Source organism: Orycteropus afer, unplaced genomic scaffold (genome assembly GCF_000298275.1).
Source record: "Orycteropus afer afer isolate SDZICR_OR568_19922 unplaced genomic scaffold, OryAfe1.0 scaffold00042, whole genome shotgun sequence".
NCBI lineage: Eukaryota > Metazoa > Chordata > Mammalia > Tubulidentata > Orycteropodidae > Orycteropus > Orycteropus afer.
In genome coordinates this window covers 9,859,213-9,883,503 of record NW_006921629.1, presented here as the reverse complement: position 1 = coordinate 9,883,503, position 24,291 = coordinate 9,859,213, and the positions used below count along the sequence as shown (strand labels likewise).

At 49.1% G+C, this 24,291-nt stretch overlaps 1 protein-coding gene across 1 annotated transcript in view; it reads right to left on the bottom strand.

Moving 5' to 3' along the window:
• RPH3AL (rabphilin 3A like (without C2 domains)) overlaps positions 1–24,291 on the bottom strand; it is a 46,948-nt gene that overhangs the window by 19,310 nt on the left and 3,347 nt on the right. The window contains exons 2-3 of the mRNA XM_042780487.1: positions 23,744–23,887; positions 19,193–19,322 (exon numbers count right to left, since the gene is read on the bottom strand). Of these exons, the coding sequence (XP_042636421.1) occupies positions 19,193–19,322; positions 23,744–23,887 (274 nt within the window). The remainder of the gene's footprint in view (positions 1–19,192; positions 19,323–23,743; positions 23,888–24,291) is intronic.

The window sequence follows — 24,291 nt, the reverse complement described above, 5'->3', positions numbered from 1 at the left end:
TGCTAACATCATGACATCTGCATGCTGCTCTACAGTGACTCCCCATTGGGGGTTCCCATCCAGGGCCTGAGGGTGGGCATGAGTAGCACATTCAACATCATCATTACTTTCTGCAAACATACAATATTATTTTAACATTTCAAATAGCACTCAAAAAGAATGTGGGAGGTTTCTATGGTCATCAAAAGGGAGCCTATGCTTTGAAAGGCACATCAATGCTGCTCTAAAACATGGACAGTTGCTACTGAATCGATTCTGACTCATGGTGACCCCACGTGTGCAAGAGAAGAACTGTGCTCCACGGGGTTTTCAATGGCTCTGCTCTTTCGGAAGCAGACAGACAGGACTTTCTCTTCAGGTACCTCCGAGGAGCTTTGAACTACCAACCTTTTGGCAACCAGTCAAGGACTTAACTATTGGTGCCACTCAGGGGCTTCATCTAAAATCCAGGAGACAGAGGAACTCCTGGGTCAGGAGGCCATGTAGAGGACTTCAGACTTGTTCTCCTCAAACATCGAGGGGGACCAGCCTGTGAGGGGACAAGAGATTGCACTGATTGTCTCTAGGGAAGACTGCTGAGCAAGGACTAGAAATCCATGTACTTGCCACTCAGCCCAGGGGTTCTTTAACACAACCTTCTCAAAACCTTCTGGCACCAGTGCGTGACCCACGCCAGTCACTGCACCAGCCTGCTGAGGCGGGAAGGACATACAGGTGGGTGAAGCTCTGTCATACGGTGAAGGCTGCCTTGACCCTCAGCCTTTCCATAAGCTCTGGCCTCAGCCTGCTCTACCCTGCTTGGCATGGACAAATTCTTCCAGAACGAGAACCCTGGAACCTTCATTACCAACCAGCTGCTGTTGAGTCAACCCCAACTCAGTGATTCCATGAGTGTCAGAGCAGAGCTGTGCTATATAGGGTTTTCAATGACTGAAATCAATCAGAAACAGATTGCCAGGCCTTCCTTTTGATGCACCTCTGGGTGGATTTGAACCCGACGCTTTGGTTAGCAGCCAAATGCGTTAATCATTTGTACAACCCAGGGACTCTGGGACCCTCATTACCAAACCAAACTCACTGCGATGGAGTCAGATCTGACTCATAGTGACCCCTCCTTGGGTTTCCGAGGTGGTATCACTACAGAAGTAGATTGCCCAACCTTCCTTCTGAGGAGTGGCTGGTGGGTTTGAACCGCCAGCCTTCTGGTTAGCAGTCAAATGCCTTAGGCACTACGCTACCAGAGCTCCTGGACCCTTGTTGTTGTTATGTGCAGTCGAGTTGGATCCGACTCATAGCAACCCCTCCTTGGGTTTCCAAGGTGGTATCACTACAGAAGTAGATTGCCCAACCTTCCGAGGAGTGGCTGGTGGGTTTGAACCACCACAGCCTTCTGGTTAGCAGTCAAGTGCCTTAGGTACTATGCTACCAGAGACCCTTATCAGCTCCTTCTAACTCTAAAGAAAGAAACTGCTTGACATGGCCTGAGCCACAGCTGAGCTCCTCATGCCCTCTAGACTCCCAGCTGCAGTTCCATGTGGCTCCATCAGAATCACTCGGGGACTAAAACTTTGGTTAGCCACCTCCTGGACCACCCCCGTTACACAGCTGTCTGCTTTTCCAGCTTCAGCCCCCCTCGTCTTCCTGAATCTCTTCCAGGCTGGCCTGGAGTCAGGCCAGGGGAAGGCCCAGCTGGTGGAGGCAATGGACTTAACATCAATCTAGCTCCCTGCTGCGTGGTTACTTAGGGTTACAACTCCTAATAACGATAATAGCCTCCATTTATTGAGCATTTATTCCATGCCTGGCACTGCGCTCAGCGCTCAACACACATTATCATTATTATATTTAATCTCGTTTACTTTCACAATGACCCTGTGAGGGAGACTTTATGTTCTGAACTTTGTGGATGACCAGCTGAAGGTCTAGAGATAGCAGGCTGCTTGTCCAAGTTCACATAATGGGGGGTGGCAGAGCCAGGACTGGGGCCCAGGTTCACCATAATAAAAGCAAGTGCTAACATAATACTTACTGTGCACTGAGCATGGGATAAGGTCTTGATATGGATTATTCATTTAACAGTAATGGAACTGAGGCAGAGATGGGTTAGGTAATTGGCCCAAAGTCACACGAGGTCAGGAAGAGGACTGGACTAGGATTCCCATTCCCCATTCTGCCTTTCACCTGTGCTCTTTTATGACCCCCATACTTGTTGAGATGGATGTTCACAGGGTTGACTGGTTACAAAGGAGCCAGGGACAGAGCAAGTGAATGGGGCTGGGTCCTACAGGCAGTGGGGATACAGCTCCTTTGAAGATAAACAGCGGCCCACTTTCCGAGATAGACATTGGCTAACGCCAGGAACATGAACACAGGGAATTGAAAGCCCCACACAAAGCCAGCTCCAGCCTCCTCAAGCCTGGCCCTGGTTGCATAACCAGTCTCTTCTTTCTGGAAGCCCTGGGCCAGGGCCTCCCACAGACAATTTTTCCCTGAGGGATGCTATGCACCTGCTGCACCTGGCCCAGGCTTTGTTAAAGAAGCCCGTTTCCCAGAGCCACAGCCAGAGAAGAGGCTGGATTTGCTTTTGTTTTTTAATTGGCATTATAAAACTCTAACAAAAGTTTGCCACTCCAACCATTTTTTGAGTGTACAATTCAGTGGCATTAATTACATTCACCGTATTGTGCTACCATAACCACTACCCATCTCCACAAGTTTTTCATTAGTCCAAACAGAAACCCAGTACCCCGTCAGCACTGACTCCCACTTCCTCCTCCCCCTCAGCCCCTGGCAACCACTAATAAACTTTGGTCTCTATGCATGTGCCTGCTCCAGGGTTGTTTTTTTTTTTTTTTTTTTTAACATAAGTGAGGTCATACAACATTTGTCTTTTTGAGTCCAAATTATTTCACTCAGCATAACATTTTCAAAGTTCACCCATGTGGTACCATACACCAGAGCATCATTTCATTTGATGAGAGGCTGGATTGTTAGTGGTTTTTGTCCCTGAATCCTTTTCAGCCTCCTGAAAGTGCCTGCCCCCCCAAATCCCTGAGCTAATGGCTACAAGTGAGCCTGGCTCACAGACTGTCTGGGAACCCACCTTGGAGAAAGGACACTTGCTGCTGTCAGCACTTTGCAAGCAAGGAGACCCCAGCCAGGCCAGTCTAGCTCTGAAATTCTGTGGTTCAGGGCATCTGATCTGCCTGGGGCCGACCCCAAAGACACTGAAGTCACAGTCCTACTTTTGGAAGGCTTAAAATCTCTATGGGTGGGCAAGGCAGTAGCCAACCAGACGAAACTATCCCATTGTTATCCCTCCACCACCTTATCCTCTAGAATTCAGTGGACAGCACCTTTAACTGTAGGTCAGAGCCAGTGAGGTACAGGGCATTCAGCAAACACTTCCTAAACCCCTACTAGGCCCCAGCCTAGTCAGGGAACACAGTGAGGATCATAGGGTGATGGAAGACAGACAAGAACAGATACACATAGATCCCCATACACTCATACACAAACCTTCCTCCTTGGCTCCCACCTAACTCTTCAGCCTCATCACCCATCACTTTGCTAAGCACATCATGCCAGCCCACCATGCTTTGCTGTCTACTCCCAATACACTTTGTTGTTATGTGCTGTTGAGTTGGACCTGACTCATAGTGACCCCTTCTTGGGTTTCCGAGGTGGTATCGCTACGGAAGTAGATTGCCCAGCCTTCCTTCCAAGGAGTGGCTGGTGGGTTTGAACCTCCAGTCTTCTGGTTAACAGTCAAGTGCCTTAGGCACTATGCTAGCAGAGCTCTTCCCAAAGTATTAAGGTGTCCAACACACTAGTCATCTTACTTGCATGTTTTTGCCCAGGCCATGTCTTATGCCTAAAAAAGCAGTTGTCACTGAGTCAGCTCCAACTCATGATGACCCCATGTGGGCTAGAGTAGAACAATGCTCCACGGGTCTCAATGCCTGCTTTTTTTGGAAGTAGATCTCCAGGCCTTTCTTCTGAGGTGTCTCTGGGTGTACTTGAACCTCCAATCTTATGGTTAACAGCTGAGTGCATCAGCCATTCGCACCACCCAGGGACCCGCCTCATGCCCAGCAATCTTCTATTTACCCCTCAGGAACAACGCAAATATTTCCTCTTCTGTGATTTCCCTGGGGAAGCACTAGTCACTCCCTCCCTCTACCATGTGCCTCCAACGGTGAGTTGACATTTCTAGAGGCGAATTGATTGCATCACGTTGATATTGTCTGCTCTCGTACTGCTCCCCTCTAAGGCCATGGCTTCTTTGAGAAAAAGGACACTGTTGCTTGTATTGAAATTCCTAGAGTCTAGTGTGTGCCTGGCATGGGGTGGGGAGGGAGGGCAGGAGGCACCGAGTGACTAGCACAATGTGTTGGTGGAATCGTAGTGTTGTCAGGTGGCTGGGAAGGAGAGGGCTACAGACCCAGGATTCAGACAAAAAGGAAACTTTTTTGAGAAAATGAATCTCATCTCTCTCCTAGTCAAGCCTTCCTCCATTTTCTTAGCAGAGGCCCCTTTTCTGGAACATTCCTAGAGCCTTTGGAATTCAACCCTTGTATTTAACTGGGCATGGAAGGTGAGGGAAAGGCTCCCAACCTGGCCAACAGGATAGATGGTGGTTAGGTTAACAGAGTGAGGATTTGGAGAGGATATAGAAGAAGTAATAAGGGCAAAGGGTGGGTGAACTATCCAGCTTTAGATTCACTGATATTGTGGTATCCGTGGAGTACCTTGGGAGCTCTGGTAGTGCAGTGCCTAAGGCACTTGACTGCTAACCAGAAGGCTGGCAGTTCAAACCCACCAGCCACTCCTCAGAAGGAAGGTTGGGCAATCTACTCCCATAGTGATACCACCTCAGAAACCCAAGGAGGGGTCGCTATGAGTCGGGTCTGACTCGATGGCACTTAACAACAACAACAACAACATGTGCTGAATAGGAGCTCTGGTGGCGTAGTGCCTAAGGCACTTGACTGCTAACCAGAAGGCTGGCAGTTCAAACCCACCAGCCATTCCTCGGAAGGAAGGTTGGGCAATCTACTTCTGTAGTGATATTGCCTAGGAAACCCAAGGAGGGGTCGCCATGAGTCGGGTCTGACTCTATGGAATGTCACAACAACAACATGGAGACCCTAGAAAGGGCTTGCATCCAGTAAATCCCCATTGTTGGAGTTGATTCTTTCATTTGAAAAATACAGCAGACTAGACAAACACCCCAGGGCTTTTCTACACTCTAAGAGTAATGGCACTAATGATCAATCAGGGGTCCTAGTAGGGCAGGAAGGAGCTCTGGTAGCATAGTGGCTAAAGCACTTGACTGCTAACCAGAAGGCTGGTGGTTCAAATCCACCAGCCACTCCTCGGAAGGAAGGTTGGGCAATCCTACTTCCGTAGTGATACTGCCTCAGAAACCCAAGGAGGGGTCGCTATGAGTCGGGGTCGACTTGACGGCACATAACAACAACAACAACAACAGTAGGACAGGAACCAGCTCCAGGAAAGAGAGGGCAGGTCTGGGCCTGGTGGAGTCAGGCCAGCCCTCGGGCCTTGGCACCCTCAGGCGGAAGTTTCATTTATGCTGTTGAAGCCAGCAGCCTGTGGCTAGGGAACAGACTGAGGGGCCCAGATGCCATGTGGGAACATTCAGACTTTATCCTGTGGGCAGTAGGGAGTCACTGAAGGTTTTGGCGGGAGAGAGAACATGCTCAGAGGTGCACACAATGGGAAGATGAACAAGGCAAGAAGCAGAGGAGCAGTTGGAAAAGCAAATCAACCTGGGGGCGGGCCCTGCAAGGGCACAGCAACCCCTCTCCTGGGCTAGCAACCCCGGAGTGCCGGCCTTACTCCCTGGTGGGCCCAAACCACACTCCTGTCTGCACTTGAAAACTCAGCGAGTGGTGCCCGGGGCCGAGAAGTCTCGGGAAGGCCTGGATTTTGGTCCTGGCAGATCACAACCCCTCTTGCCCTCAGTTTCTCATCTGAAACCCTAGGAGAATCATTTCTGCCTCTCTCACCCACAGAAGGTGGGATGACAGGGGTGAGGAACAAGTTTGGAAGTGAGAGGGCTGAAGAACCCCAAAGATGCTGATAAAGGCCTGATTCTTTCTTGGCTTTGGGGTCTAGGCTAAAAGGAGCCTCGTGGAGAGGAACCAACTCCCACTCTCTGCCCTTGGCTTCCCCCATCGGCAGAAGGGCTGCCCCTGGTGCCCTCCCATGGGAGAACAGGAGGACGGGCTGAGTCCTACCAGAGTTAAGGTCAGTGAACAGCAGACAACAGTAAGGGCAGTGCTTCAGCAGGAAAAACAAGGGCAAATGGAGCGCGATAAAGGATCACAGGCCCTGAAGTGTGGCGGCTGCAGGCAAGGTGACGGCCACGTGTGCAGCAGGCCACGCCACCGACTGGAAATGTCATTATCTGTCATTTACTACAACAGAGCACAACAGGCCGCACAGAATTCTCGCTCCCAGTAACAGCCACTAAAAAGATTTGCCAACAATGCTTCCTGCTGCCAGCGTTCTCAAAGCTACACTGACCCGACCCTGGGGGAAAATAGCTACCGAGCTAAGGGCTGGGAGGTACAAGGCCTGTAGGGGTGCCTGGCAGGTGTCCTCAGGGGACTTGACCAGTGTTCCCAACACCTGGATCCAACCCTGCAGAAGCTTCTCCCCACTTAGCAGGGAAGCTGGTCTTATGGTGACTCTGGCCCATGACTCAACAACCGTAAATCGCTCTGCAAACCTCCGTGTGTGTCCCACCACTGCCCCGGCTCAGCCATCCCAGTATAACGACCCACTCTATGGGGGCACTGCCTCAGGAAGGGGTTAGGGCTTTGGGGTTTCCATAAGCCGGTCCTGGGCACCATATTGTACCATGGATGGTACCGCCACCCTAGGAGGTACAATTCCTTCCCCAGTGTGGGAGGCACTTAGTCATTGGCCTGGGACCCCATTTACAAGCTGGCAGCAGACATCACTTTTCCTTTGGAGAGATGGTTCCCTGCATGTCAGTAGCTCTCTTCACTTCCCATAGGTATGTGGGCAAAGTTCTGAACCAAGAGGTGGGAGTCATTGCAAGGCCCCGGTTACACCACTGGGAGTGAGTTCTCTCTCTGAGCCTTATTTTCTTCATCTGGAAAATGGGTATAATCATTGCCTTTCCCCGACTTCCCTTCTGGGGCTCATGCAGGGCACAAGACATCAGAGAGTATCAGAGGCAGAGTGGGCTTCTCCCTGTTCAGAGGACACTGACTTGGTTAGCCTGAGTCAAAGCCAACTGGGAAGCGAATAAGGAAGCTTCAGAACAACAAACCGATGGAGCAGTGACCTTTCACTCATAGCTTTGGCTACTGCCACTCCCGGTTCTGTAGGGGTTGCTGTAGGTCTCCCGGGAGCAGGTTCAGGGCATCAATACTGCAGGGGCAGACAGCCTGAGCTTCATGGGAGGAGACTGCTGGAAGGTACTGTCCTTTTACAGGTGAGGATAAGAGGCCCAGAGCAGGGAAGGGTCACACAGTTGTTAGCTGCTACTGAGTCAGCCCTGGACTCCCAGCGACACTGCGCATAGTGGGCACAGACCATGGTGAACCACAGAGTTACCGCTGGCTGATTTTTGAAAGTAGATCACTGGGCCTTTTTCCACTAGTCGGTCTTAGTCTGGAAGCTCCACTGAAATCTGTTGAGCATCATAGCAAGCCTCCACTGACAGACGGGTGCTGGCTGTGCATGAAGTAAGTGCCGTGGCCAGGAATTGAACGAGAGTGTCTGCCACAGAAGGCAGTAATTCTACCACTGAACATACAAACCACCAGATGCCCACCAGTCCCCGCCTGCAACCTGTCCCTTCTCATCACCCACCCTTACAATGCTGTGCCCTCCCCTGACAACCTGTGACCACCCTTGATGCCTGGCTCACATGTCACCCCCACGCTGCAGCCCTCACACTTCTCCACTCGCAGGCTCCCTGTACCTTTCATTCCCCACTCTTCTCACTCTGTATTGTCTGTTGCAGATGGTGAGCTCCTGGAGGGCGGGGGCTGGGGACTGTTTCCACCTCCTCACCCTAAGGACGTGACACAGGACTGATATAAAAGTGAGCTAGGTGGGCACAGGCCTTCGAGAGCTGTAGGAATGACCCATGTCCCCAGTAGGGCTGGTCTCCCTCCAAGTAGCTCCAGGCATTGTCACCAGGGGGTCGGGTAGTCCCTAAGCCCACCTGGCTCTCTGTAGCTCCTTAGCTGCCTCTGTCCTGATGACCCTGAGCAGAAGGTCAGTAGCATAATGGGGTAAACAGAATGGGCTCTGAGCAGCACAAAGTGACAAAAAAGAAGCTACCGTGTGGGAAGAAAAGACGCACAGTCACCAAGCAGCAAGAAGAACATGTGCCCTAATGGAGATGTTGTCATCAGACTCCCGAAAAGGCAGATGTTCCAAGATGCTGCGTGGTGTCTGGTCCAATCCTCCAATGCCGGGCCACAGAAGCCAAGTCAATTCCTGCCAACAACCTCGCCGCAGGAGCAGCCAGAGCGAGCCCCTAGGGCAGATGAATTAAGTGACTTTTCCTGGGAATTTAGGAAACATCACCAGCTGAATGAAAAAATCCATCTCTGTAATGAGGCACAAACACACATCTTCTACATCTGAATTAGGCTGCGGAGGAGAAAGGACATGGGCATGAGGCCAACTCCGAGGCAGCACAGATGAAACAGCTAGTTCTCAAAGAGGCTGCCTGCTTTGTGGCTCCACTGGAGGGACAGAGACTCCAAGGTTATGCTTGGCAAAGGGAGTGGGGACAGGGAGACAACGAATGACTTTCACCATGGCCCCTATTTGGAAGGCCCTGCAAAAAATGGCCTCCTCCTATTTGAGGGGACTCGAGTTAATCCAAGAAAAGGAGTCCCTGAGTGGTGCAAAAGCAGTCAATGCTCTTAGCTGCTAGTTGAAAGGTTGGAGGTGCATGTCCATCCAGAGTGCCTCAAAAGAAAAGCCTGCCAATCGACTCCTGGAAAATCAGCTATTGAGAACTCGATGGGGGACGGTTCTATCTGACACACAGGGGGTCCTCATGAGTCGGAGTCAACTTGATGGCCACTGGCTTGTGTGGTGCACTGGTGGCTCGGTGGTCAAATTCCTGCCTTTCATGCAGGAGGCTGGGTTCAGTCCCAGCCGATGCACCTTAAGCACAGTGACCACCTGTCTGACGGGGAGCTTGCATGCTTCTGTGATGCTGAATGGGTGTCCGTGGAGCTTCCAGCCCAGCTAAAAAGGCCTGGCAAGCTATTGCTGAAAATCAGTCATTGAAAACTCTACGTATCCGGGGTCACTATGAGTCGGGGGCCAACAGGACGGCAGTTAACGACAAAGTTGATCCAAGGAGCATATAGTGGGGCAACCCCTACTATGTAGGCCCTGCAGAGCTTTGGAGGGTCATTTGCAGGGCTCCCTCTCTCTCCACGTCTCTCTGACCTTCTTGGAGTTCCTTAATTATGCCAGGCTCGTTTTCACCCCCATGCCTCATCCCTGCCTCTCCCTCTGCTGGGACACTCATCTGCCGTATTTGGTTCTTTTTCACCGTGGGCTCAGCTCAGATGCAACCTCCCCATAGAGACCCACCAGGACCCTTCTCACGCCCCCCATCCTTTATGCTTTTACTTGCTACTTTCTGAAATTATCATACTAGCTTGTTTATTGTCTGTCTCTCATCTTTCTAGATAATAAGCTCTCTGAGGGTGATGTAGTGCAAGGATGCTCAGAACAGATGCCTAGGTTCACATCCTAGCTCCACAACTAACTAGCTGAGTGAGCATGGGCAAGGTCAAAAGGGGAATCCTAACAGTGCCGACCCACAGGGTTGTTGGATGGATTAAATGAGTGAACATATGAAGGGTCCTTAGAACAGTCTGGCACAGAGTGAGATAAGCACAGTTCTTACTGTTGTAGCTGCTCCCACGCTCCTTGGGTTACCTTTGCTGTTGTTAACTGCCGTTGTGCTGGCCCCTGACTCACAGCGACCCCAGATACACAGAGTTTACAGTGACTGATTTCCGGAAGTAGACTGCCAGACCCTTCTACCTAGTCCGCTTCACGCCTCTTCATCATTCTGGCTTCAGGGCCCGGCAAATAGTTGGGACCCAATACAACTCTGTAGAATGAATGAATGAAAAAAACAATGCAGAGGGACAAGGCCTTCATGCGATTCAATTTCATTTGCAAGGATGGGGAATGGCATTGGCTACAGAGGAGGGAAACGTCGCCAAGGGGGTGCTCTGTTCTCTGCCTGCACAGTCAGCCACACATGTTTAGGTTTTGCCTTGGGAATACCCTGGGAAGACTCAGGTGTGCTTCTGAAGGTCTAGGGGAAGTGACTGGAAAAGTTTTTTCTGGGATTGGGGGTGAAATGGGTGGGGGGTTAGGGTGTGTGTGTGTGTGGGCAGCCAGTGGTCAGTGCTGGTGTGGGGCAGTGATAGTAAGAAGGTAGCATCCCAGATGGGCCACTGATGTGTTCTTGGCTCCCCAAAGGCATCTTCCATGCTGACATCCATCGGAGACGCACTCTCGTGGCTTAAAGTGCCTCCTGTATCCTCCTTTAGAAAGCTATGAACACTTCTCCATGGAAGAGGAAGCATAAGGCTTAAAGCCTTTGGTCTGAAAGAAGGGAGACAGTGTGGCAAAGTGGATGCCCCTCTGACCTGGCACCCAGCTGCCCCACTGTCCAGCCAGGTGACCCCAAGCAGGTCATAGCACTGCTCTGAAGCTCCTGTTCTCTGTAACTGGGGAGGAGCCTTATCTCCCTGCCTTCCTCACAGCTTTGTCCTGATGACCACAGACAATGATTTTTGTGAAAGGCTTTACAAACCCTAAAGGTATCACCATGTAGGACAAGGAATTAATCCAAGGGACTAGTGGACCGGGGCACCTCAGCCTCCACGACTCTGAGACCAGAAGAACTAGATAGTGCTTGGCTATCACTGCCAACCACGTGGAAGGGGATCAAAACTGGAGATCCCACATAGAGTAGAAGAAAAATGTAGGAAAAAACTCAAAATCATAAAAAAGGCCAGGATTACTGGTCTCATAGAGACTGGTAAACCCCCTGAGACTGGTCCCTTGTCACCTGGAACTGAACTTATGCAGCCAAACAACGGGCAGGCCTACAGGGTGAGCGATCATATCAGAGCCGCACACTCCTGAGAACTGTCAACCACGGGAGATGAGAACAGCAGCATTCCTGTAGGAAGGACACTCAGAAGGCAGCAGTGCATAGGAAAGAGGGACCCAGGGACAAGAACCATAGGGAGGAAGTGGGAAGAGAGTTGTTCCATTGCAGGGATTGTAAGCAATGTCACGAAGCTCAATCAGTATGACCTGTTGAATAAACCAAAAAACCAAACTCACTGCCGTCGCGTTGGATCCAACTCATAGCGACCCCTCCTTGGGTTTCCAAGGCAGGATCACTACGGAAGTAGATTGCCCCATCTTCCTTCTGAGGAGTGGCTGGTGGGTTTGAACCACCAGCCTTCTGGTTAGTAGGTACTATGCCACCACAATGAAATTGCTCTGCAAACTTTCACCCAAATCGCAATAAAAAGTTAAAAAACAAAACAATGTAAGACAAGGACCACACCCCTGAGCTGGTGTGGGGGGGTGTGGTGGGCGGGAGGGGGTGTGCAGGGATGGAGGGAATGAGAGAGAAGGGAAAGACAGCAGCAGACAGAAGCCCAGGCCACGGGGGTTCCTTCACCCTGAGCAGCCCTGAGCCAGGTCTGGGGCTGGGGCCTTACAGCAGGGGCTTTCAAACCCAAGGGACATCAGAATCCCCCTGGAAGACTTGTTTAAACAGACTGTTGTCCCACCCACTAAAAGTTTCCCATTCAGTAAGTCTGGGGTGGGGCCCGAGAATCTGCATTTCTGATCAGTCTTGGGACCACATTTTGAGAATCATAGTCTAGATCAGAGCTTCTCAAGCTCTGAGAAGCCTGCAAATCAGCAGGATCTGGCTTCAATGCAGATTCTGACTGGAGGTCTTGTGGGGGTCTAAGGTTCTGCATTTCCAACAAGCCCAGTGATGACCACACTGCTGGTCCTCCCCCCACACTTTGAGTAGCAAGATGTAGGTAGGGCCTAGTCAGTACCTGAACTCTTTCCAACAGCCCTAAGGCCGGGGGGTGGGGTAGAGGTGGGGACTGTCTGGAATCTAGCTAGGACCAGGGCTCCCACAGCTTCCAAGAATGAAAAGGCAAGTACCTCTCAGAGGTCAGCAGGCTCCTTCTAGGAAGGTTTACTGCTGGCAGATAAGAATAGCCGGCTGGGGGCTGGAAATGAAACAGGGACAGGGACAGGCAGCGCTCTACCTCCTTGGAGCGGAGCGCTCAGGCCAGTGGGCAGACGGGACTGACAAGAAATCCCCATTTGTTTCTCCCTGGGCTCATGGGCCTCAAGTTCCAGGCACTGAACAGTGAGGGAAACTGGAAGCTTCAGGAAAACTATACAGCCCCAGTCAGTCCAGGGTCACTTCCGGCTCATCTGTGGTGGTGGTGGTGGTGGTTGTGGGGTCTGGACAGACCTCCAGCAGGAAATACCTCCACAAGGCAAAGTGGCCTGGAACAGGTAGGTGGGAGGGATCAGCTTCTGGCTTGGGCTCTTCAGGCAGGTCCCTTCCTTCCAGTGTGGCCTATCCAGAGCCCACCTAAACTGAAATTCCCCTGAAGGGCTTCGCGCAAAACAAGGCTGCCCCTTCCTCTTTCACCATAACCAAAATCCCTCTGCCATCAAGTTGATTCTGACTTACAGTAACCCCCATAAGGTTTCCAAGGCTGTAAATCTTTACAGAAGTAGCTTGATTGCCTCATCTTCCTCTGTGGAGCAACTGATGGGTTTGAACCAACAACCTCTGATTAGCAGCCAAATGCCTTACCATTATGCCACCAGAGCGCCTTTCTTTCACTATGCCAGAGAACAAACAAATCAGTCTTAGAAGAAATACAACTGGAACGCTCCTTCGATGCAAGGATGGTGAGACTTTGTCTTGCTTTCTTTAGACACATCATCAAGAAAGACCACTCACTAGAAGAAGAAAATGAAGGAAACCCTCCGTGAGGTGGACAGACACACGGATGCAACAACACACTCAAAGATACCAGTGATCTCATGGCGATGGAGCAGGGCTGGACGACATTTCATTCTACGTAAGGTCGCCATGAGTCAGAGCCAACTGGATGGCAACCAGTGACAACAGCACACATTACCGAGTTTTTCGTTTCACGCCCAGTCTCCTCCCACCCATGCTGTGGGTCACATTTTGGCTGAAACCAGGGAACACCTGACTACCTTCCAGCACGGTGACAGGCTATTTCGGGCTCAGGTGGGCTCTTCTGCAGCGCTGCCTGGGCCTCCCCATTTGAAGCTGGGCCCATGGCTGACTCAGAACCTCAGCAATTAGGAGTGCTGGCCTCTCTAATTAGCCGGTGCCCTGCTCCCTCCTCCCACAGCCCTGATAATGAGGGTGGCAGCCTGGCTGGCAGCCCAATTCCCAAGGGGCCTCTGCACCACCCAGAGGGTAGCATTGGCGCCACCCATTAGCTTGCTCACTCATTAGCTTGTAGCTACTCATCACTGCGAGGACTCTCACTGGGCCGCCTCTACATCCAGGAACTGAGACCTGAGGGTGTGCCACCCCAGGCCTGGGTCTACTTCCTGTCCCAGATAGCTTCCTAGAATCCCTTACCTACCACCTGGCCATGCCCTCATGCCTCACATACTCCCCATACCCACCCATTTTACAGAGGAAGAAACAGGCCCAGAGAGGCTAAGTGGCTTATACTAGGTCCCTCAACTGTGGCCATGCTGGGGCCTCAGTCCAAACCCAGCTGGTTCCTATGGCCTTGCTCATAAGACAAAGGGGTCCTGTCTGGTGGGAAGAGCAAAGCCAGCTCTTCTCATGCACTAGCTGCTGCTTGTCAGGGAAGAGACCACAGGCCTGGGGGAACCAAAAGGTACCCAGTGGAAGTGCAAGATGAGCCCCACTGGAGCCAGTCAGGATCCCTGGGCACCGCATGGCATCTGTGGGAAGAATAATTACTGGCCAACTCAGAAGTTGCCTGGGGCCCCTCACTGGGCAGCTGACCAAGTGAACTCCCCTCCTGGTCCATCTGCCGTCTACAATGCTCTTTCCTTCTCTCTCATCCTTCTCTGGCCACTTAGAATACAGGGAAGAGGCCAAGGCTCTCTCTTAGCATATGGCCTCATCCCTATGTTGCCTTGACCCCAACCCCTTTATCACCTAGTGATGGCTGTCCCCACTAACTCTTATTCATGTTCCTGCTTTCACTCTATGTCCCATTGCCATCCACTCTCCACAGAGCAGCTGGAGTCATTACTTAACACAAATCAGATCACATCATACTGCTTAAAACACTCCAGAAGCTTCCTGTCAAACTTAGAACAAAACAGCAAAGCTCTGTGGGAACGGCTCACGCCCACTTCTTGCTCCTTCTGCCCAGATGCCTTCATCTGTTCCCTGAATAGGCCCAGCTGCCTCAGGGCCTTTGTGCTTGCTGTTCCCTCTGCCTGAAACATTTTTCCAGCCCAGCTCTTCTGGGGTCCAGCTCCTGCTGGTGTGCAGGTCTCAGCTGACAGAGGTCCTCCCTGACCACCAGTCACGCTCTATCACACTACTCTGTTTTAAATCATCACAGAGCCCTACAAAGGCTGACATCACTTTACATTTATTCATGTGTATGTTGTCATTCTCCTCCTACCCTTAGAAAATAATCTCCAGGGAGCAAGGACTTTGTCTTGTCCACTGTTTGTAAGCACTAGAACAGGGTCTGCACATGGTGGCCACTCCGTTATCTGCAGAACGAATGAGCGAATGAATGCCACAATCTTCTCAAAGATGATAAAGAAAACTGCCCAAGTGCCCATCATTCAGCAGTGGCCCTCCCTAACCCTCTCCTCCCACCTTCACTCAGGAATAAGTCCCCTCAGAAGCTCAAAGGACTCTTTCACCTGACTGTCCAAGCCAAGACCAAGTTCCCAGCTTGCTGCAAAGTAAGAGCAATTTCAAATGGAAATGTCCTCCCGACAGCCCAGTGCTGCAGGGTCCTGGCACATCCCCCACCCCACCCCCACTCTGCCAGCTGAGGTGCTCCTCTGGGACTGCCACAGTTGCTAGGAAATGCTCTCCAAGGAGCAGCTGGCATTAACCCTTCAGTAGCCAGGGGCAGCAGCAGTCTGCTCTGTGGCAGAGGCCCTGGACCTTTCCACGGGAAAGAGATGGAGCTCTTACCCTTCTCCATGGTCCCACACACCTGGAAGATTCACAGCAGTTGTGGGGTTGAGGGGTGGAAGGAGGAAACAGACTGCTGGCCCCAGTTCCCCCAGGCAGAAGCCACAAAACACAACCCCACCTGCCTAACAGCTGAGAGCAAGACATTCCAGGGTCCCTGTGTCCATTATGGGAGCTCTGATGGCGTAGTGCCTAAGGCCTTTGACTGCTAACCAGAGGGCTGGCGGTTCAAACCCACCAGCCACTCCTGGGAAGGAAGCTTGGGCAATCTACTTCCATAGTGGTACCGCTCGGAAACCCAAGGAGGGGTCGCTATGGGTCGGATCCGACTCAACGGCAGTGAGTTTTTGAGTTTGTGTCCATTACTCACATAGGTCTCTAGTCCAGGTACTATGGAGCCCCACCACCACACCACTGTTCTTGGGACCCTTCAGTAGTTAATTCACATCCTTCAAATCAGTTCCACACACATGATGGAATGGGAAAAAAAATGACCTTACCTTAAGTCCTGACTTCCTTACTTATTAACCAAACTCCCACTTATTAATTGGGCACATTAACCTCCTTTCCTCCGAAGGAAGGTTGAGCAATCTACTTCCATAATGATACTGCCTCAAAAACCCAAGGAGGGGTCGCTATGAGTCGGATCCAACTCGACGGCATGTAACAACAACAACCACCTCCTTTATTCCACTCAGCTTTCAAATGCCACTGCAAATGCCCTCATCAAAGTTACCAATGACCTCCATGTTGCCAAATCTGAGTCCACTTCTTTGACCACTTTGTATCTTACAGACCTCTCAACCGTTACCAAGGAGCTCTGGTGGCATAGCGGATAAGGCATTTGGCTGCTAACCAGAAGGTCAGCGGTTCAAACCCGGCGGCTGCTCTGCAGAAGGAAGATGGGGCAATCTTCTTCCATGAAGATTTACAGCCCCAGAAACCCAATTTGGGTCTCTGTGAGTCAAAATCGACTCAATGGCAGTGAGTTTGGTTTGCTTAGTCACTCACTACTGCTCCACCCAATGTCCAGCCCTCTATCCTGTTATTTCTTCCAAGAATTAAGTATCACTTCCTGAAATCATATTTATTTGATTATTCCTTCTTGCTTTCCGGTTCCCTTACATAATAAGGTAATCTCAAGAGAGAAATTCCTTTGTCTGTCTTGTTTACTACAATAACGCTAGGGTTAAAACAGTGACAGGTACATAGAGGTTATTTGCGGATGTTGCTGTTGTTACTGTTAGGTGCTGTTGGGTTGGCTCTGACTTGTAGAGACCCTACATGTAGGACAGAACCACACACTGCCTGGTTGTGCACCATCCTCACAACGCTTGCCATACTTGAGCCCTTCGCTGCTGATGATAAAAGAGCTGAAGAGAAGACTTCAAAGGCCAGCTCGAGAAGACAGAGTGAAGTATTATAATGAAAGGACCTGGAGTTAGTAAACTAAACGGGAAGCACACGTTCAGCATTTCTCAAGCTGATGGAACCAAAGAAACAATTCAAGCCTTGAGTTGTGGTATTGAAGGATTCTATGGGCAAAATACTGAATGATGATATTGAGGATGAGTTCCAGCAAAACAAAGGTAAAAAACAAAAAGGGAGACAGAATATCTTGGAGGCAGCGTCTCTTAACTCTGGAGGGCAGTAAAGGGAAGGCCCGAGATAATAGTTACACAGCAACTAGTTTAGGGAGGAATAAGAGTCTAGGTGGATTTCTGCCAAAAAAGGCTCCACACATTTGAGAGTAACATTGAGGACTGGAAGATACATTACTCTTTGGTCAGTAAGGAAAAAAAATGGTCAATTAGAAACTCCAGGAGAAACTAAAAATTATTTTAAAAAAGTTTTGGACCCCACACGAAACAATGTAATACGTGGCACAATTTAAAATACAGATAGTCCCCTGAGGTATGACATGTTCGAGCTACAGTGGACTACACTTATGACTATCTGTTTCGGGGGTTTTATTTTATATATCTTATCATCAGTAATAAGTGCATACAATGATGCAGTATATAATCTGCTCGTGTTATCATTTTCACATGTTCACTTGCAGATGCCCAATTTTATGATTTACTGTTCAATTCATTGCCATATACCAGGCTATGGGCTGGATGACAATGAAGTTGGTGTCAGAATTGAGAGTTCTGATGGATAGAAAGTTGGGCAGTGCTTGACTCTAATGAGCTCTGGTGGCATAGCGCCTGAGGTATCTGACTGCTAACCAGAAAGTTGGTGGTTCAAGCCCACCAGCCATTCCATGGAAGGAAGACTGGGCAATCTACTTCCGTAAAGATTTAATGCTTCGGAAACCCAATGGAGGTCACTGTGAGTCAGAACTGACTTGATGGCAGTGGGTTTGGTTTGGTTTGGTTTGGTTTGACTCTAACGACATAAAAGAATTGAACTGAACATGCACCATTATGACTCCAATTTCATTGTTACCACACTGATGCTGACATCATCATTGTAGACCAGGTCTACAGTGTGATCTTATTCAGTGATTCATACCACAAGGAGCATCGGTTGTTAATTTGAAGCTGCTTGTTCAAGTTTTTCTCTAACTGTAACACTTGCATTGTTTATAGCCCCAACAATATGTCCAGCAAAAGAGGTCATGCCACTGGAAGTTCCAACGCAAAAAAGAAGATGAGGAAGGTCCTAGACATAGATATAAAGGTGAAGATTATGAAGATCATTAATGACAAGAAAGGTGGCAAAACAACACGTGAAGAAGGACTGTCTTGTTCAACCAATGTGAAAATCGTCCACATGGCAAGAACACGGAACCTCATTATTTCCAATGTAGAACAGGTCACACATCACGAATGAAGGGGATTTGACAGACCCGGACTTAATGGATTTTGAAGAGGAAAGAAATGCTGAAGAAGAAAAAAATAATGAGGAAGAGGAAGGAGGAAAAAATTTTATAGTGAAAAGATTAAGTTTTTTCTCAACTAAATTAGAAGCTTCAGTTGCTTGAAAACATGGACCAAATACTGATTGCTTTTCTAAAGTTGAGAGATTCAGGAAGCCATGAAATATTAACATGAAATATATGAAGAAAAGGACCATTCAGACAACTCTCACTAATTTTCTGACTAGAAACACCATCCCCATTCCCAGGGATAATCTAGAACCTTCCACAAGTGGAATTATTACTGCAAACGACAAAAGGCCAATGTTGCGCAGCTCTCCATCACTGGAGTACATTTCATTGGAGTACATTTTTATGATTGTGTATTCTTTTATGAATGTATACATTAAAATGTATCGGTAAGTTTATGTGTAATATTTCCAACCCCAAAGACAGATAAAGATCAGATTGATAAAGCTACTGATAATAAAAGGCAATGATAATGAAAACTTAAAAAAAAAAAAAAAAAAGAGGTATTCAACTTACATCAAAATCAAATTATGAGGGAGTTTTCAGAATGGAACCCCGTCCTGAGTGAGTAGAAAGGGCAATGCCTGCATACTACTTGGCTCTGAGAATAAAAGTGCTATCTAATGATAACTGTTAATATCTATTAAAAAATTATGTGCCAAGCAAGGCTTTAAGAGTTTTGCATCTAATAATATTTAATCCTCACAACTCTCTGAGACACATAGTCTCATTATTCCCACTTTACAAATGAGGAAGATGAGGCTTTAGACATTAAGCAAGTTCTCGGAGGTCATATGACTAGTGGAAGAGCTGGGTTCACACCCCAGAGGTCCACATCCCAGAGCCAGGCCTAAACGCTAAGCCATCTCACCTTCAGGCCCTGGGCCTTCTTTCTGAGAAACTAGGATACCGCGTGCACACACATTAACAGACATGTAGTCTTGGGAGCCAGGGTGCAAAGCCCCAGAGCTGGTCCAGGCTGCATAGCAGGGCCTTACCTTCCTGCAGTCTCTGCAGAACACTGATGAGCTGCCCAGGAGGCCCAGCACCTCCCCACAGAGTAGACACTGGGAGAGGCCATTCCCCATCACGTTCTGCCTCATGGTCTCCAGCCGCTCCACCAGCCGCCTGCAGTACAGGATACGGAAATCAGAAGGAATGGACTTCCTGTCTTCAATTCTAACCACTTCCCAGGTATGGCCACCATGAGGCCCGGCCCCAGAATTATATGTGGTAATGTGCTATGTGCTGTCCCTTCACCTGGGACAATATTCACTGCCCACCCCTTCTCCTGGCTAACTCCCATTCATTCATTTACTTATCAACGATTAATTGAGAACCTAATATACGCCAGAGACTGCAGTAGTAGTAGGAGCTGGGAATATTGTAAAAACAAGTGAGAGACAGACATGGTCCCTGCTCAAGAAACTCCATAAATAAGTAAATAAGCAAAACAATTTCAGATAGAAACACCATGAAATACAAATAAGTAGGGGGAGGGGAGAGAGACTATAGAAGGAGAGGCATCTGAGATGCTGATCAGGGAAAGGTTCTCTGTGAACATGTGAACTGAGAGGAGAAGGAGGTGAAGAGCCAATGGGAAAAGCATGCCGGGCAGAGGGAACAGCAAGCACGAAGGCTTGGAGGTGAGAAAGGGGCTGGCACATTGGAGAACAGCAAGGAGGTCATTGTGGCTACTACCCTGAGAACAAGAGGGGAAACAAGTATAAGATGAGGCTGGAGGGAGAGGCAGGGCCAGATGACAGGGGTTTTGCAGGTCACAGAATGAAGTGTGCATTTTTTTCTAAGATCAATGTGAAACCACATTGAAGAGTTTTAAGCAGGGAAGTGATTTGATCTGAGTCCTATTTTAAAAATCTCACTCTGGCTTCTGTGGAAGCTGGGATTACAGGGGGGAGTCTGGAGATGGGGAGGTCAGGAAGAGGTGGTGACCATGGCCCAGGGAAGAAGGCTGAAACCAGGATGGACTGCATTTCAGAGGCAGCATCAATGGGTTTGAGGTGGGAGGAGATGAGAGAAAGACAGTGATCCAGGGTACCTAGAAGCTTTTGGTTTGAGCACCTGGGCAAATGGAGAAGTTGTACCTATTGGGTCTCTGCTAAGTCTGAGATCAGTGCTAATCTCCAGGGTCCCACAGCCCTTCATCACAGTGTGACCCCCACCACAGTACAACCACCATGAAATTGGTGGCCACTTCTCTTTAGCTGGGCACTGTATCCTCAGAGCCCAGTGGGCACTTAGTGAAGTTTCTTGAATGAACTCAGGACAAAGCATGGGTAACATGATCTCCTCTAATTGTCACAACCCTCAAGTGAGGAGGGCGCTATTTCCCCATTTTAAAGATAAGAAGACTGAGGCTCAGAGATGTAAAGGCACTTGCCAGGGTCTCACCACTTCTAAAAGGTGGAGACAGGATCCACAACACACAGTGTTGTCTGGCCCAGACCCACACTCTCATAGAGACCCCACTCTTCCCTGAGATGATCAGGTACTACCACAGGAGGAGAGGGAGGGCAAACCAGGCAATGAGGCTGCCTCTCTCTCCACATGTCAACCAGCAAGCAGTTCTCGTTAGGGGTGACCATCTCTCATCCAGGGTTTTTCTGGGGGCAAACCCAGCTTCAGCCCTGGTATGATCTGCTTTCTCCTTAGGGACCGCAATCAGCATGACCTTCTTTTTCATGCTTCCTAATTCATGTGAAAATACAGGACCCATCACCTCCATCTCAGATGATTAAACCCCAAGGCACTGCCTTCTGGGAATTTCCACACACGCACACACAGGCACACACACACACACCCTGCCAAAGCCACACTCACAGATGGAGCAGACAATGGGAGGTACTAAGGTGGCACAGGGAAGGCAAAGACAGCAGCCCAGGTAGAATGAGGGGCTGGCAAATGCTTCCTATGGCAAAGGAGAGCCCACCATTACACACATACACCCCCACCTGCTTCCAGCAAACCCTCCTGGGAGGGCTGAGGGATGCCAATGGTACACCCAGGCAAATCATGCCAATCATCTCTGATGGGCATTTGCTGTCTGAAGAGGGCTTGCAGGGAGCTTGGCATCATCTATGAGAGGGCAAGGCTGTGGTCATGTTAGCTTTAAAAAGAAAAGAAGAAGAAGAAGAGGCAAATACAACTAGTATGCATGGTATAAACCCTTTTAGTAATGAAGTAATGGCATTAAGCCAGTATGACTGCAAACTGTTAGGAACAGCAGTTATCTTTACAGTGATGTCACCACAGGGGTGTCATTTCCTAAAATTGTGCATTTCTACAATGTCTGATTTTTTAAAATTGATCATTTATGTCACAGGGAAAGATAAATGGAAGAAGAATAAGGAAGACAGAATCAAATTAATTCCTGTCCAATGCAATGCACTTGTATTTTCTGACTTAATGCTTTTCTGTGTTTTTCCACTTTTCTACAAAGTATAAATTGCTTTTGTATATAAACAAAGAAAAAAGACACAACAAAAATGTTTAAAGACTTGTTGAGTAGTGCCTGGGGTCTTAAAAGCTTGGAAGCAGCCACCCCAAACCCAACAAATGATCTCGAGTAGTCTGGAGCAGCAGGGAAAGGAGACCCAGGAATCAGAGAAGGAAATGGACTGCAGCTCTAACTGCCTCCATGAACTACTACCTCTTTTGCCATAAGGCAGAAGTGGACAGAAATCCATTGCCATCAAGTCAATTCCAACTCATAGTGACCCTTTAGGACAGAGTAGAACTGTTCCATAGGGTTTCCAAGGCTATAAGTCTTTACTGAAGCAGATTGCTTCATCTTTCTCCTATGGAGCAGCTGGTGGGTTAGCAGTCAAATACTTTAAACACTGCATGCCCAGAGCTCCTTTTGAAGTGGGTGGGCTACCATTATGGAATGGTTTGATTAAGGACTCAATAACTGAATCCTGGTCAAAACGGGGAAAATGTTAAAAAGAATTTCAAATTTTTATGGACTCCAGACCTACTGGACCCATTGAGACTGGAAGAACCCCTAAATCTATTTCCCTGAGATAATCTTTAAACTTTGAACTGAAACTATTCCCTGAAGTCACCTTTAAACCAAACAAGAGTTTAACTTAACTAATAAAGAATGTTTGCCTCGAGCACTGTGCTCTTTTAAAGAATTATCTGTATGAGATCAAATAGATAATAGCAACTCTAAGGCACTGATGAGAAGTCTATGGGGCAGTGTGTCTAAAGTAATGGTGGTGAAATAATTTGAGAAGATACAGCAAGAATGACGACACAATGTGAAGAATGTAACCAAAGTCACTGAGTTATACATGTGGAAATTGCTGAATGGGTGTATTTTTGCTTATTTTTATGTTGTTGTTGTTATGTGCCGTCGAGTCAGACCCGACTCATAGTGACCCTTCCTTGGGTTGCCGAGGCAGTATCACTACAGAAGCAGATTGCCCACCCTTCCTTCTGAGGAGTGGCTGGTGGGTTTGAACCGCCAGCCTTCTGGTTAGCAGTCAACGTTTGAAGTTTGTGTAGCAGTCAGTGAGTGACCTTGGGGATGAGAAGAGACTTGAGAGGTCTCCTGTTGGAGATGGCCCTCTTATGGGTCAACCCCGAATTAACACCCTCCTTCAGCTGAGCCATGGCTGATCCTTAGTGTGCAGAGTGAATGGTCCCTAAAGCGTTTCACCACAATCCTCCATCCTCCCCACAGCCTGGCATCCACATACCAGTCCTATCCCCATCTTGTTGTTAGTTGCCACCAAGCTGGCTCCAATTCATGGTGATCCCATGTGCAACAGAATGAGACGTTGCCCAAGCCTGCACCATGTTCATGATGGTGAGTATGCTGGAATCCATTGCTGCAGCCACTGCATATTTTGAGTGTGGCACTGTGGTTAAGGCATTGGATAGCTAACCAAAAGACAGGCAGTTCAAACCCACCAGCCACTCCACAGGAGGAAGATGAGGCAATTTACTTCTGTAAAGATTTATAACTTGGAAACCCAATACAGGTCGCTATGAGTCAGAATTGACTCAATGGCAGTGGGTTTGGTTTGGTCCAACCTGGGGGGCTCACCTTCCAGCACTAAATTGAACAATATTATGCTGTAATCCATAGGAATTTCACTGATTAACTTTCAGAAGTATCACCAGGCCTTTCTTCCTAGTCTGTCTTAGTCTGGAAGCTCTGCTAAAACTTGTCCACCATGGGTGACCCTGTTGACATTTGAAATACGCATGGTATAGTTTCCAACATCATAGCAATACACAGGCCACCACAGGATGACAAAGTGACAGACAGGTACTGGATATCAATCTTACATAGACAAAAATGGAGGCTTTGGTGGGTTAGTTAGGAGCGGCAGGCTCCGGGGTGTTCAGGCAGAGAAGCTGGGGAGGGGTTAGATTTTGTGACCTTCTGATTCATCCCAGTGGTGCAAAGTCAGCACTCAAACTCAGAGAACCAGGCTCCTGGTCCACTGGTCTTGCACTAACACCTTGTTTTCCTCTCACCCCATCTCGTTCCTGCGCATCTCGGGTGCAGCCCTTACCCGATCCTCTGCTGCTCCATGACGTCAAGCCTCTCGGCCCTCTGGATGACCTGCAGGATGGTCTCCACCTCCCCCGGGTTGAGGCACTGGCTCTTCCTCTGCTTCTCGGTCTGGTAGGTATGCACGGACCAGCCTGTGTGCAGCCTTGAAACAGAACCACCCAGACAGCAGTGAGGGTCCCCAGGACTTGCCCTGGCAACCTTCCAACCAGCACATTCATACACTCCCCCAAGATGAGTCTGGGAACACTCAAGGAGACAGTTCTATAGCCCAGGTACTATGAGTTGGGGCCAAGTGTGCAGGCAACAGAGCTAGGGCAGACACCAGGCTCCAAGTGCCGGCTCTGCCACCCTCCAGCTACAGGGCCTTGGCAAAGATGGCAGCACCATCTTAGCACCTTGGGAGGGTAGGAACCTGGAATATGACTATTATACAAATGGAGAAGCCTAGTGCCACAGCATTGCTCCCAACGGTGGGAGGGGTGTGTGTGGAAGACCCTCAAGAAAAGAGTGAAAACTTAAATCTGTGTCATATAAGAAAGTGAGATG